General features: G+C 35.2%; 1 protein-coding gene across 1 annotated transcript in view; it reads left to right on the plus strand.

The window, feature by feature from the left end:
• LOC107665954 (protein sidekick-1-like) overlaps positions 1-15,823 on the plus strand; it is a 211,610-nt gene that overhangs the window by 167,714 nt on the left and 28,073 nt on the right. Inside the window, exons 24-29 of the mRNA XM_016457025.1 lie at positions 568-677; positions 1,085-1,235; positions 4,723-4,960; positions 7,750-7,865; positions 11,282-11,471; positions 13,533-13,631. Coding sequence (XP_016312511.1) covers positions 568-677; positions 1,085-1,235; positions 4,723-4,960; positions 7,750-7,865; positions 11,282-11,471; positions 13,533-13,631 — 904 coding nt within the window. The remainder of the gene's footprint in view (positions 1-567; positions 678-1,084; positions 1,236-4,722; positions 4,961-7,749; positions 7,866-11,281; positions 11,472-13,532; positions 13,632-15,823) is intronic.

A 15,823-nucleotide genomic window follows, 5' to 3' on the forward strand; every position in this document is an offset into this window, starting at 1 on the left:
AACTAAACCTAGATTCTGTATAGTTTTTCTTTCAATTATTATTAGAATTAAAATATTTTGTTATAGAAATCAATACAGAAATGTATTACTATAGTAATACTATTGTACTGTACAAAACAATAATAATAATAATAATACAATAATTTTACATTAAAATTACAATATTTCCATTTCCAGAGTCATTGATAGAACTCTCTTAGCTTTTCAATATTGCATTAAAAGTTCAAAACAACCATTTTTTATTTCCAGCTTAAGGACATGCATCATTGATGAGATCTTGCAGCATGTTTACTACTGTTTGAAGCATTTAGCATGGAATAATGCTACCGTTCCTTTGCCATCTCTGTACTGTAGAAAAAAGTTAAAACTGATATAAACATGCAACATAGTGAGGTCATGTGACTGCAGTGAAGCATACGATAGTTTGAAATGTTTGTCATATTTCTTTTTTGTGTGTGTGTGTGTGTGTGTGTGTTTTTAAATATTGTCTGGTATATTGTATGTCCATTGTAGCACACAGAATGCTGTGCATTCTTCATTTCAAACTCATCCTCTGTGTGTCCACAGGTGGGGACTGTGGGTGAGGACGAGGAATGGAAGGTTCTGTATGAGATAGACAGTCCACCAGCCTCAGACACTCTGGAGATTCCCAATCTCATCCCCTTCACTCAGTACAGGTGAGCCTTTCGCTCCTTTCCTGAATGGAAAACCACTTTCCCATCAACCTAGCAGGGTTTCTGAGTAAATTTCAGCTGTTCATGTCCTTTCAATATTGACCAAACACTCATTATACTTCCAGCTCTCCCTGCGTTATGCATCTCTCCAGCTATTTTTTTTCACTCTTCGTTCAATTTTTTTTCATCTTTTCTTCATTCGCTCTCTCTGTCTTCCTCTCACTCCCCTTTCTATTTCTCTCCTTAATTGATTTTCTCAAGGTCCTGTGGAAAGATTGGCTTCTGATTCTCGGCACACTACCTTGTCCTAAAGGGATTACAGATGATCAGAGGCTGTAGAGCACTCAAAAGCAAGATCTGGGAATTAAAAACGCTGTTTTTGTCTCTCCTCACTTACATATTCCTTTCAGGTTCAGGATGAAGCAGGTGAACATTGTAGGTTCGAGTCCTTTCAGTCAGCCCTCTCGTATGATGCAGACCCTGCAGTCTAGTCCAGATGTGGCCCCGACAAATCTCATAGTAATTTCTGCAAGTGAAACAAGTCTAAGGATTCGCTGGGAGGTGAGAAATGGTCACACACACACACACACACACACATAGTCAAGTTTGCACCAAGTACAGGTTTTCTACATGTAAATGTGATTTTGTGTTCTGTACTATACTGTAAAAAAAGTCTGGGGTCAGTACGATTCTTTCTTTCTTTATTTTTTTATTTGTTTTTTTCTTGGGAGCTTTTCCTATACATTCCCCCAAACATATGCCATTTGTAAGAACCAAAGAGCTTAAAAAGGTTCTCCAGTTGCATCGAAAGGAGGTGGTTCTGGACATTTGTTGTGAACTTTATCTTAAAAACTGGAGTTCTCATAAGAATCTAGCTATTTACACACTCTCAAACGCATGCAGAGGTGGCCACAAATACTGTCTGTTGCGCTTCTGTGCACACACTTTATAGGTGAGGGATATACTGGAAGAGGTTGACAGCTTATTTTTCCTGTCCGTTTTTTGCTATCACAAGCCATAGTGTCTGTCAGTATCAGATGTAATTGCTGTTATTTTCTCCTTCAGTTCTCCTTTTTTCCCCTCTCACCTTTTCAACAGGTTTTCTACATGTAAATGTGATTTTGTGTTCTGTACTATACTGTAAAAAAAGTCTGGGGTCAGTACGATTCTTTCTTTCTTTATTTTTTTAATAAATTAATACTTTTATGTGTAGCAAAAATTGATTCGATTTCTGTAAGAGCTTTGTGACATTTTAGTAATAGCTGCTGAAAATTCAGCTTTGCCATCACAGGTATAAATAACATTTTAAAATATAAAATTTATATTTTTCACAATCAGAGTGAACCATCATTTTGACCAAACATCATAACAGTGTAATGCAGGATCTAAAATATGGTATGAAAAAATTATCCAGACTTTTAAGTAAAGGAATATTTAATATTTTCACAATACTGAATTATTTTCATTTATATGCACAATGCTACATAATGTTGCAATAACCTGGCAAAATATCTGCATTTAATTTTTTATGAAAACATTTTAATACATTTAAAATGCCACCCAGGAATTTTTTGATGACTCAGACAAATTGAATCAGTTTTTAATTGGTTTATTAAAATGAACAATTTATAATTATTCACAGATAAATCATAAAAAAATGTAATGCTATTTGTTGATGATGTACATACATTCATCATTAAGATTTTTTTAGTAGTTTTTGAATTACTTTTCTATAAAAATAATAAAAGTGTATTATTATCCCCAGGAAAAAAAAAAAAAATATATGACAGCTTATTTTTCCTGTCCGTTTTTTGCTATCACAAGCCATAGTGTCTGTCAGTATCAGATGTAATTGCTGTTATTTTCTCCTTCAGTTCTCCTTTTTTCCCCTCTCACCTTTTCAAAGCCTGAATAGCGATCGAAGAATTTGAGTTGTAGAGGCACATAACATGAAGGGTGTCATTACATAAGACAGGACTAAAAAAACGGCTTCTGCAAAGCCTCCCCTGGTCGTAGTAACACATTTGTCAGGTGTTGATGCTGAAGAAATGACCCTCAGGACATAATGCTTAATGCAGTACTTCAAAAGCGCTGAAAACGAAAACGGTGACCTCTAACCCTTTTTTCTGGATAGTCATTTATTACGCTCATACTAAAACTTCTATGTAGCTGCCATAAAATAAAAGGTTATACTTTTACCGCTCTTCTGTCATTTACCAAGCAACCCAAGTTTCTTAAGTGTTAATGTCTTTAATGAGGAGAATTTACATTGGAAGATGTATTTTATGAGGAGTTGCTGTGGAAATACATTGACCTTCAGAAGTATTTAGAAAGGAACACTTATTGGTTTTGATTAACTAAACCATTCTGGTGTTTCAGCACAAAAGTCTTATTCCTGAGTCTTATTCACTAACCACTTTTAATCCAATTTAACCAAACTGAAAATAAACCAAAGCGAAGCAAGCTCATCAGAAAGCTCATCAAAATGCTGGTCGCTTGTTGTAGATAGACTAACAGTCAAATTGATATAGATGAATAGCTTTTAACGATTTTTTATATCACATCATATATCAAATCATGATGTTACAAGCAACTAAAGATTAGCAGCTTATCATGAAGACCATAAGAACTCAAACATTGATTTGGGCCATGCCTATGAAGTCACTCGCATCAGCATTCGTCAACTAGCCCAAAGCATTTTAATAGAAATGCTTTCAAGCAGTCAACGTACTGAAGCTGTGAACATCGTAAGGTTTTAAGTGTGCATTAAAGTACTAGGCGAGCAACCATGTGCGAACTCTTGGCATCCAATGCTGGAAAATGTCTCCGAGCCGTGTGCCAACGTGAAGCTGAAGCAGGCGAGGGACTGAACTGCATTACAGCCAATTTGAAATGTCATTTAATTTATGTTTATGAGGAGATTAAGGAACTTCCTTTCTGTTTGCTGCACACAATTTGATGCGTGTGAAGGTTTTCATTCATCTAGATCATCGTAGAACTTAGCCACCGGGATATGCCGTGAAACATTTATTTCCAATTCCTGTTGAGTAAAATTAGCGTGCAGAAAATTTGTTAAACTTTTTCAGCCCTTAAGTTTCGGTACCATACCAATACAATTGCCCAAATGTGTTTGGGCAACTTAAGTTTTTTTTTTTCTTTTCTGTTTTTATACACTACTGTTTAAACGTTTGGGGTTGGTAAGATGTAAGATGTTACCAAGGCTGCATTTATTTGATTAAAAAGATAATAAAAACAGTAATATTGTGAAATGTTATTACATTTTAAAATAGTTGTTTTCTAGTCGAATATATTTTAAAATTTAATTTATTCCTGTGATTACAAAGCTGAATTTTTAACATCATTACTCCAGTCTTCAGTGTCACATGATCCTTCAGAAATCATTCTAATATGCTGATTTGGTACTCAAAAAACATTTCTTATTATTATCAATGTTGAAAACAGCTGTGCTTCTTAAAATAATGTGGAAACAATGATAATTTTTTTCAAGATTCTTTGATAAATAGAAAGTTTAAAAGAACAGCATTTTTTTTTTTTATTGAAATCTTTAGTAACTACGTTTTTTTTATTTTATTGACACTTTATCGATTTAATGGGTCATTGCTGAATGAAAGTAATAATTTCTTTTTTTGAGGAATATTACTGACCCCAGACTTTTGAACCATCTTGTATCTATCTAATTTCATTGCATTAGACAACAAGATTTGAATTATTTTATTTTTTATAACTTACAGATATATTATTTTTGGGAAATGTTTTGTTTAGAAAGTGTGCAGGAGTGCTATTTCTATTTTATTTTATTTTTTAATCTAATGCAATGAAATTCCTATATTTTAAGTGCCTGAAGTGTTCAGAAATGTTGAGGACACTCTATATAACTTTATCCTGTAACACAGTTTGTCAACCATTTTACATAGCATAATTTTTCTAGAGCACTTACAATCCAATTCACAGCTTTTGGGTGTTATTATTGATGTAGGTTTATCAAAGTCTCTCCCGCCCCAAAGTTTTTCCTCTTCATCTTTTGTAGCCGCTTCCAGAGGCAGCTTATAACGGAAATCCTGAAAGCGTGGGTTACCGTGTACGTGCACAAAGAGCAGACGGGCTTGGCCTGCCCCGGATGGAGACCGTTTCTGAGTGCCTCTCTCAGGAGATGACGGTGGAGGGACTTGAGGAGTGGACGGAGTACGAGCTGAATATTCAGGCTTTCAACGCCATCGGGCCTGGACCCTGGAGTAGTCCTGTGCTGGGCAAAACTAAAGAGTCAGGTGACACAGCAAAATAACTTCCCATAAAACATACTTGCTTTAAAAGTAGCTTCTCCACTTTTGATTTTTACAAAGGTAATGATCAAAATTAATAATAAATGAATGATTAATGTCGTGCATTTGAGGAAAAGAAACAAAATAGTTGATGTTTTGTACAGTATGTAACCAAATGAGTTATGTTAATATAAGCATCATTGTGTTATGGTCAAATTTCCATTTTGATCATTTTTCATTTTATTTGTGTTTTATAAGATGGGTAGCATAAAATATAAGACAGATATTTACATGAAATTCTTATAAAGATATGTCAGTTGATTTTTAGTTTAATGCCACAAGTTGCTGCGTTCCTTAGTAACTCTAAACAAGCTACAGTTTAGCTGCGTGCTACTATCCGATTTTTAGACGTAAGCTTCATTTACATAGTCACTGGAGACTCAGATGGAGTCTGTGCCCGAGGCCACATCTCTCAGCGGGTGGGTGTTAGCTGCTCCAGCGACTCCCTGCTGAGTTAATGATCCTGTCGACCCTTAGACAACATCTAGAAAGTTTGAAATGATCAGAGGCAGCTGGTGAGGTGGGCACTTGTGGCCTTGGCAGTGAGCACTTACAGGTTTCAAGCATCCGTTTCTCCATGAATTTTCCTATTGATTGTGAAAATTACATTCATCAAGCGTAGCGTTAGTTCTGGCAGGTCACGTTAGTTAAGCTCGCATCAGCTGACTCTCAGCTGATCCCCATCAACCTATGGGAATACGACACCTATCTAAGCATTCATATATAAGGTCCCTCAGTATTATCAGCAGTTTTCGCATTGCTCAATAGCTAATTACCCTTCTCCATCCCCAACTCCTCTGTCAGTCGGGATTCAGCCTTCTGATTCTCCTTTGAATCAGACTAATTCAAAAATGTGTACATAAAATTATTGAACTTTAACAATATCTGCATACATTTATGTTGGTTCTGTTCTGTTTACCCTGGGGGGTTATTGCTGCTCTCCCTGCTCTCATACATGCTAGGCTGCATGGAGGCGCAGGGAGTTCTTGCCCAGAACAGAACCATACCGCCAATCCAAACTGTATGCTAATTGTCAATCATATTTGACGATAGTGGTCCTGACAGAAACTATATAAATTTCCACAGCTTTTTCATTATTTTTGCAGATTTTATGTTTTCTAGTCCTGGAAATCACACTTTTGAAACCCTACAATTGTTTTCAGGAGTGTAAGGATCCTGCAGTTAGCTACCTCACACATTGAAGAACCAACAAACTTGCTGTGAATCATTTTTCTCAGCAAACGTTAAAAACCGCATATTGCAAACACAGTTCTCTTACACCTAAATAACTAACAGAATAAAGCCCAATTCGATGAATAATTGTTTATCATGGGAACGTAAGCTATTTTCAACATTTACAGGGGTTAGTCTGTGATTTTATTGCTGTCCGAATCCAGAATGTCAGTGTTTTTCTCCCACCACCTGAGTAAAAATCCCCAGCCTAATTGCCTACTGTTTTTTCCTTCTTTTTTTTTTTGACAAAAACCAAGGTTGTGTGGTAATTTAATTGCATCCAAATCCACATCTCTGAGTTTACAAGAAGAAATCAATTCAAAAATCACTGTTTAAGTCCTTTTTGACCACTGCCGAACACCGTACAGGAACTGCTGCACTTCACTGTAATTTGCATGCATATTTATTACTGAAATGCTGGAAAGTATTTACAAGAACAATATTTCATGACTGCTCCACCACAGCGAGTGGGAGCTGTTAAAAACAAAAAGAAGAAAGAGAAGAAAAGCATGTAAACATTGGAAATGGGTCATTATTATGGCAGCAACAGGTATGCAATATCATTTTAAAATGTGTAGTATATACAATTGTATATAAAAAAATATAAACCAATTAGCTTTATGTTTACCTTATGTAAATAAGAGGATGCATTAACTTATTTCGGCTAATCTCCACATTTTTAATGGCATCCATCATTTTGAGAGATAAAATGCAAGACAGAAAACTATAGCGCATCAATTTTCCTATTTTTAATTAATTTTATGTACAGCAGACAGTTATGTGACTGGCCACATGAGCAGCGCGTTCCTGGCTTCGTAGGATCACAGAACTTGCTTCTCCAAATGTGCATCTGAATCCATGAGTTTTATCACTTAGGTGCCATATAAATTTATTTTTACAGATGTTCACATGAGAAACAGTTACCGTCCGAATAGGACTTAAGAAAGCGTCTTTGTCGCTTCGTTTAGCAAATGAAAATCTTTTTCTCACTAAGGCTGTGCATGAACATATGCCGGCAAGCCTTGAAGGAACAACTATACATCACACACAATCAGAGGGTAAAGTTGCCCCTTCAAATTGTTTCCTAAATCAGTCCATTACAAAAGGTTATGCTCATGCGGTTCTCCTGTTCTTATTTCAGCGAAGCTTCACATGACAGGGAATCATAGAGAAACTCTTCCATTTTTAATCAGTGCATGTGACAGACTCCAATAGAAGAGAGTGTGATTTCAGCAAAAAATAGTCAGTAGATGTAAAACCCTGACCAAAATAAATTGTTTTGAGTCAGCTGGTAAGACATCACCCTTAGGCTAATGAGCTGTATTACTTGGTGGAATTGTTCATTCGCATTATTATTAAAGATAATTGGAGTCTTTTATCTTATTGTTGTTCCAATATGATGAAAAACAGCCTTTAAGTGTTGTAAAATCACTCTTAACACACAGCCTTGAGTAGGTTTTTGCTTTAGAATAAAATGGCTTTTCATATGGGTGTGTTTTCAGTTCCCTCTGGTGCCCCAGAAAATGTGAGCGCAGAAGCAATGAGCTCCACAAGTATATTGGTCACCTGGGGTTCGATCCCTGAACACCAGAAGAATGGACACATCCTTGGTTACAAGGTATGGTTACTATATCAAAGAGAATGCTTTAAGACCCTTAAAATCCCCCACAGGTTTGGCTGGAGAGTTCTGCCTGCCAAAACACTGTAGAAGGGTGAATTTCTACTGTATATAGAGACATCTGACTGGAATTATTTTATTAGCAGTGCTTGTTTAGGAAGATATTTTAATGAATGTTTCAAAATGCAAATGTATTTATTTATTTAGTATATACAATGAAGTGGTCCAGTATTTTTAAAACATGATACCTTCATGTTTATGATGACATAATTATAATTTTGGGGTGAATTATCCCTTTAAACATCTGCAAACTCGTCATTTTTCAGACAGACTGTCAGAGAGTGAATTAGCATTTTTTTTTCAGCCCCTCTGCCATTTTTGTTCAGACCAGTTATATATAATATACATAATCATTTAGTGGGCTGAAATTGCAGGTTTATCATTTTATAAAACTTTAACATTTTATTTTTGTCAAAACTGTTATTTCAACTGTAAGGTTGTTTAAATCATAGTTTCTATAGTCATTTTACAGTTTAGGATGTTATCATAGACATTGCTGTTCTTTCATGAAAGTCGTCATGAAATGAAAATTCAACTTAATTTGTAAAAGCATGTTATAGATCTAATTGTAAATGATTCATATTTCATTTTTCAAAATGTTTTGACCTTGTAATATTTAATCAAAATGTCAAACCTCGATCTTGTGGCAAAATGACAGACTTCTCTCCGGTGATGCATGTAGGACTTCTCAAGTAATTTAGTCAGCGTAAACCCTGTTCTTCCAAAATCAACAGCAAGCTCGCATTCAGATTTGCCTCCATCCAATCATCAACCAATGGATTTTGTCAAGTCCCTGGCAGTCCATTACATATGAATATACATTACAATATGGAAGAAAAGATCTATTGCTGTTTACATTTAATTGCAACCTAAGTGTTAATATATATACAGTATATATATATATATATAAAAATATGCTTTTTTTGGAGGAGGGCTCTTTTGATGTGGGAAAGTAAGAAACCAAGCAGAACAGCCTAACAACCACATAGCAGAACCAATCAGAAGCACCGTAGCAAAAAAGAATATGCAGTACACTTCTCCACATCTAATGTAATGCTTGTATCATGCGCCAAAGGCACTTTGTACCACATGGAGCTGTTGATACACACATCTACAAAAGTTTTTCCTCATGCTTTAATGCACATACATTCAGCCGAACTTAGTTCATATTGTGTTCATTTTGAACACATCTATAAAGTATGTGAAGCTATTGAAACCCCTGTGCACTGTTGCTTGTATAAGGCTTTCTCAATTTTCTGCTTAGGCTGTGTAGAGTGACATGATGCAAGATCATGAAATTGCTGAAACAGTTTTTCCTTTTACACACTGTCGGAAGAAGCCACTTGACAAAATGCTTAGACGGTAAAAAGCGGGGAGGAAATGAAATAGCACAATGAATTATTGATCACTTCTGAAGTCAAGACCCAAGTTAGGCAAAACTTGAACTTGTTGGGGTTTTTTTCTTAATTTTTATCTGAAGAAACAGTGATGTTTGCACGTGTAAAAGATACTGAAGTGTTGTGAGCGATTGCTGTGTGGTTGCCTTATAGCCCAAGTCAAATGAGCTCATCTCTACTGTACATCTCTATTGCAATGGACACTCTGTAAAGTTTCAGGAGTGACAACCACATTTATATATGGTAGTAAATCTCCTAAATTACCATTAACTCACCTTCGAAATTGTGATGATTGACAGCATGGTTACTATAAGAACAGTCTGGCGTCTTGTGCATTTGGTATCCACTATTTTTGACCAAAGTAATATTACAGCGACCAAAGAGATTTTAACTAAATCACCATTGACAGAGCCTTCATGTTTTGTGTATGCCTGGAAGGTCCACTTATTTTGGTATGTGGCTTATTTCCAAGATAAAATGTTTGGATTTAAGTTTATTAGGGGTGCTCCGATCAGGGTTTTTGAGCCAAACATTGTCACTGGAAATGCTTTTTCAGCATTGCTATTCTTTTTTTACACAGTACAGAAATACAATCTTTAACAGGCATGTTTAAACACAATAAATATAAGCAACACATTATTCAATGCTTTTTACTTTTGCATTTACTTCTAGATTTATATATTAAGTTGCTCAAGCAAGTGGCAAAACATTTAAACTACTTTTCTTATGTTATCACAAACTTACCATTGACAGAAATAGTCAGCTCTACTGCCTTTCATTTTGCATTGAAATCTTTATTACAAGCAATCCTGCGGTTCATAAAGAACTTTGTTTTCCTACCTCCAGGCTCCACGAGTGCCATCTATTATTGCCTTGTTGATCTAAAAGTGCTCTTTTCCTTTAAGCCTAGCCAAAAAGCCATATGTGTTGATTGTGAAACACAGTAGACTTTAATAATATGCATTTATGGTGTAATTACTACATTTTCGTGTCAATCCATGTTCATATTTACTGCAAACAATGCGCTGTTACTTTAATTCGGCGCTTGCAGCGCAGCAACAGACTCGGTGCAGAAACGATCTCTGCACTGCTGCAGACACACCGCTCGAGGAACGCACTGCCGGACCACAACCGTCTGCAGTGTGCACGCTTTATTAATCCGTTAACATGAGCGCGGAAAAAATACCTCAGTACCTCACCTTCAACATTATAATTATTTTACCCGCACCGGACAGAGACTGAGATGGTGCCGCTGCATGTCATGCCAAACCTTTCACGGCAGTGTCATCAGCTTGAGATCGTTTTTTTGAGATCGGCCTTTTTAGAGACCGCCGATCATACATCCCAATGTGATTATCGGGCGATAGTGATTGGTAGCCGATCAGTCGGAGCACCCCTAAAGTTTATTATGGGCTTGTTTTATTTGATTGTTTTTATAGCAAGATCTGGCAACACTAATGAGTCAAGATGTACCTCGTTCCCTGTGATTTCCTGCATTGTGCATACAGAAGAGAGACACAACTCTGATACGCATTTAAATACATCAACAACTAGTTGTTTAGTCCGGTTCCCTACACACACTGCATAGGGTCTTTGTTAATGCGGTTTTTTTACTAGCTGAATTTTCCAGGAGTCAATTTGGTTGTAGAAAGCGTTTGTCACTCCTGTAAATTACTGAATTTTGTGTGTTCAGAATAGTATTAAGCACTAAAAGGTGAATTGACAACAAACTTTAGCTGCAGTGTGTACATGGCCATGATATTCTGATCCATTTAATCATCCATCAGGGGTTTGCTCAAATCCCTAAACTTAAGAATGAGTAGTATATATAGAATAGTAATTAGCGAGCACTACTACACACTGTACGGTTGTTGTTGATTTTAGGATGTTCCAACACTCTATATCACATCAAAACTGTTTCTGTGTGACCTATATTTCCTTGTTTCCTTTTATCTCTAGGTATTATATAGAGAAAAAGATTCAGAGCGGGCTCCCCAGGTCCAGCTGGTGAACAGGAACCAGACTCACTTGCTTCTTTTAAAAAACCTTAGCAAGTTCATCCTGTATGAGGTTCAGGTGCTCGCATTTACACGTGTCGGTGACGGACCACCCAGCCTCCCCACCACAGTTGAGAGAACCAAGGATGATGGTAAGCAACCGATAAAATCAATGCATCGCCCACTGAACAGAAAGCATCATCTAATTCTTCACACATTCCCACTGGTTATGACAAATCATACACGCATAATAAAAGCAAAAGTAAATGTTCGCACACACATTGGGTCAAAATTAGACTTTGAGTGAAAGCTACCCATTTAGCAGATGTTCCTTCACACACTCAAACACCAGTAAACACGCACACACACATTCATAATGCTATCTCATGGTTATGTCTTGCTTCATGCTCTGGTGGTTTCCAGCTGTGCCCGACATTCAGACTGGCATTACCTCCCACGTGGCTCCAGACACAGACAAACACACATGCATGCTCGCTCACACTTTCGCCTGGCCTCCTGGTGCCCCCACTGCATGAAACCTCAACCTGCATCAATGCATCGCTTGAGTCACCTGTCTGAACCACCTCTCACTCGCTCCGTTTTTTATCCCAACTCATAGAAAAGAAAAATCACTAATGAGATCTCAATTTGTTCACAGACAGCTGTGACATTAAATGGTGACTTTTGAAGGTCTAATGCTTTTTAGATATTTATCCTGAGAAAAAGACCCCAGTAATATCATTTGTGTCTCCTATTTCTCAATATAAATGATTCAATATTTAATCACTATAATTATTATAATTATTTTATTATTTTATTTATAATTACATTTGTTATTAATAATAATGAACAATAATTATTTAGCAATAATAAAAATGTCCTTGTAATACAGTAAAGCAATCACACATTTTTAATTACAAAAAGAAAAAACATAACTTAAATGATTCAATATGCAATTAGTATAATTATTAATTTTAATTATTGTATTTATAATTATTGTATTTTTTTATAATTATATTTTCTGTACTGTAATGAGCAATAATACAAATATTCTTGAAATAACAGTCATTCGTTTTTAGTAAACAAATAAGCCTAACTTAGATATTTAATATTTATGTTCTATAATTATTTAAATTATTATATTTAAAATTACTTTTTCTAATTATATAAATAAATAATATTTTGTAATTATTATTCATAATTAATTTTATGTATTATTTATTAGTAATTATTACTTATTTAGTACAATAAATATGATTAGTTCTGGGAATTAAATATTATTATTTTGTATATTTACTACAATAAGTATTAATTTAATTGTATTTTACAAATTTTCTATGAAATTTAAATGTCATTATTGTTTTTCGCATTGCAGTAATGAAAATGAGTTGTTTTTCAAATTATGGTAATGAGAATTTGGAGGGAAAATGTGCTTAGTTATCATGAAACTAATGTCATACTGAAAAAAAAAAACGTAAAAATAGACGTAAATCTGAAGTGAAGTATGATACAGAAACCTCATTAAGTCTCATGAGCTATGTAAGAGCAACCTCTGAGCAATAAAATTTCCTTCCGAAAGTTTCTCTCAGAAATATGTACTCACATGTATGCAATATATTTACACAGCAAGGGAAAGTAAGCTGCCATATTTCCCTTTGAAATGAGTGAGTGTGTTCATATGTGGACTGTGGAGTTTTGCCAGCAAAAGGACAAATGCCCTCTTTCTGTCATTTTTCTTAATCGGCTCAATGGAGCAACATTCATTCGGAAATATACAGGGATACCAGATACTGGAATTTCTATGTGATTATTCTCTACACACACTGACTCACACTTACACACACACACACACACACACACACACACACACACACATATCATAAGTAGTGGATTACCAGCGCTGTTGGCCTAGTGTCCACTGGCAGAGTTAAATGTGTTTTATGAGTATTATGAAACACTAATATTTATATTTAGGGATTTAAGGAATTAGAAGTTTACAGGGAGACTTTGTGTGTGTGTAAGAAGAGATTAAAATGCCATATTTATCGTGGCCGAGATAAAAGCTTGGCCCCACAAACAGATTTTTTGAAGTGTTTGAAATATGTGCTACATTAGAAGAAATCAGAACGTAGACTACAGTAATCTGTTTTAAATACCATGTTCGACTGTGTATCCTCTTTCGCTCTCTCTCTCCCTTCCCCTCTTCTCTCCAGTTCCCGGTCCACCTGTCAGGTTGGTGTTTCCAGAAGTGCGTCTCACGTCTGTCAGGGTTGTCTGGCAACCTCCCTCGGAGCCAAACGGCATCATTATGGGTAAGAGAACATAAACGCTACACAACCAGCCACACACATTTATCTAGCTATAAATGAGGCCATATCACAGAAATCTGTTGTTTTTGTGTAAAGCTTATTATAATAATTTTACACTAACCCAAAAAGAAAACCTTTCTACTAAAGAATTTAATAATAATGCATTTAGTATAATATTATAATATTATTTTTTTTAAATAGATTTTTACCTTATAAGAAGGTATCTCGTTTGTTTTTTTTATGAATCAGTAATCTGTCATTTATTTTACTTATTAATCATTTTACTTTTTAAAAAATATCCTAGATATACACTACAGTGTATAGAGATTTTTTATGTTTTGCTCAACAAAGCATTTATTTCATAAAAAGTCACAATAAAACAGTAAAATTGTAAAATATTATTACAATTTAAAATAAATTAAATGTATATATTTTAAAATTATTTATAATTTTATATATTATAAAATGTCATTTATACATGTGATCTCTCAGAAATCATTCTAATATGCTAGTTTGGTGCTCAAGAAACATTTATTATTATCAATGATGAAAACAGTTTTGCTCCCTAATATTTTTGTTGAATTCGTAATAACATCTTTTTGATGATTATTCTTTGATGTATAGAAATTTCAAAACAACAGTATCTATTTAAAATATAAATCTTTTGTAACATTATAAATGTGACTTTCAGTCAGTTTAATGTATCCAAAAATTTGATGATAGTGTAAATAGATCCAACCTCAATATGCAAAGGAAAAAAATTAAAAATAATTGATATACCAAAAATAATCCATAAAGAAATAATAATTGATAGAAATATTCCAATGGGACATTTTGGGAGATGTAGCTTATTTCTGAGTACATTTTTCCACAGAATATAGCTATTTAGCTAAATTATAGCTTAATTATTAAAATGAACTCCTGTGTATTTATGTATTTACAGGCATTATAACTCATATCCTTGCAAAGGCTGCATGAATGTAATCTTCATCTGCAGTAAAAATGCAGTTAAAGGCCTTAAAGAAGGTCTGCTTGTTCCCATTGCACCCTGGGCCATTTGAAATGTTATTATTGCAAGCCAAGGATATGCTGTGTATTGCACTGGAGTTAGTTTGTACATGTGTGTGTTATGAGATTTTCTGTATTGTGATTTCAATTGTGTATTGGGATTTAACCGCCTCAGTTTTGCCGTTATCATGATTACGGGGCCGTACAGACACAGACGCGCAGCTATAGATGACTGGATTATGGACACTTAACCACCCGTGATGGATCATATAATCCCTTAATAGTGATAGAAATGTGAAGCCTCTTTACCTCGGATGATCTCTTGCCTTCTTTGCCTCTTTTCTACAAACACATTCGTACACAGAGCTCTCTGCTGATTGGATCAGTCATTCCCTGTAGGATTGAGCGATATAAACAAAGAGCTTCAATCAGAGAAGATCTGTCAGTGTTCCAGCACTCATTTTATCCTCTCAGATCTGTGTATTTCATACGTGAGGATACACAGATAATGTGACTTTCACAAGGGGCATTTCATTATTCTGTGTTGATTTTCATCTACAGCAGTCTCGCAGTTACTCTCGTAATTATTGAACGTCTGACTGTACAGTGTGAATAAGCAGTATTCATCAAGTGACCTTGAAGGGATTTTAGATACCAAACCTATAAACCGATTAAGAACAGACCATTAGATCAGATCATAATCGTTACACTGCAAAATAAAATAAAATAAAAATACAAGAAAAATATATTTTCTTTTGGAGTAGTTCACCCAGAAATGAGAACTCTTAGGCTGCGTTTACACTGGCACAAAAAATCCAATCTTTCGCTCACATCTGACACAGATCGGAATTTGTTGCACACGTGTAAACACAAAAACCCGCACGAGATCCGATTTTTTTGCATCCGATCTGAGCCACTTCCAAATGTGGATTTTAATCGGATACACATCTGATATCTGGACATCCGACCTACGTCTAAACACGCATATCCAATTCTCCACAGAACTCCCAATGCGAGGGCAGCACGTTTGCTCATAAAGATTTTTAATGCCGGCATGCTGTATACGCTCGCATTTTATTGAGATGGAAACTTTTTATAAGTAAGAAATTGCACATTCAGGAGCTGGTTTTCAACCCCCGCCCCATGAATTTTGAAAATACAACAGCTAAAAGCTACATATATTTCTC

This window comes from Sinocyclocheilus anshuiensis, unplaced genomic scaffold, assembly GCF_001515605.1.
Source record: "Sinocyclocheilus anshuiensis isolate Anshui unplaced genomic scaffold, SAMN03320099.WGS_v1.1 scaffold775, whole genome shotgun sequence".
In the NCBI taxonomy this organism is placed as follows: domain Eukaryota; kingdom Metazoa; phylum Chordata; class Actinopteri; order Cypriniformes; family Cyprinidae; genus Sinocyclocheilus; species Sinocyclocheilus anshuiensis.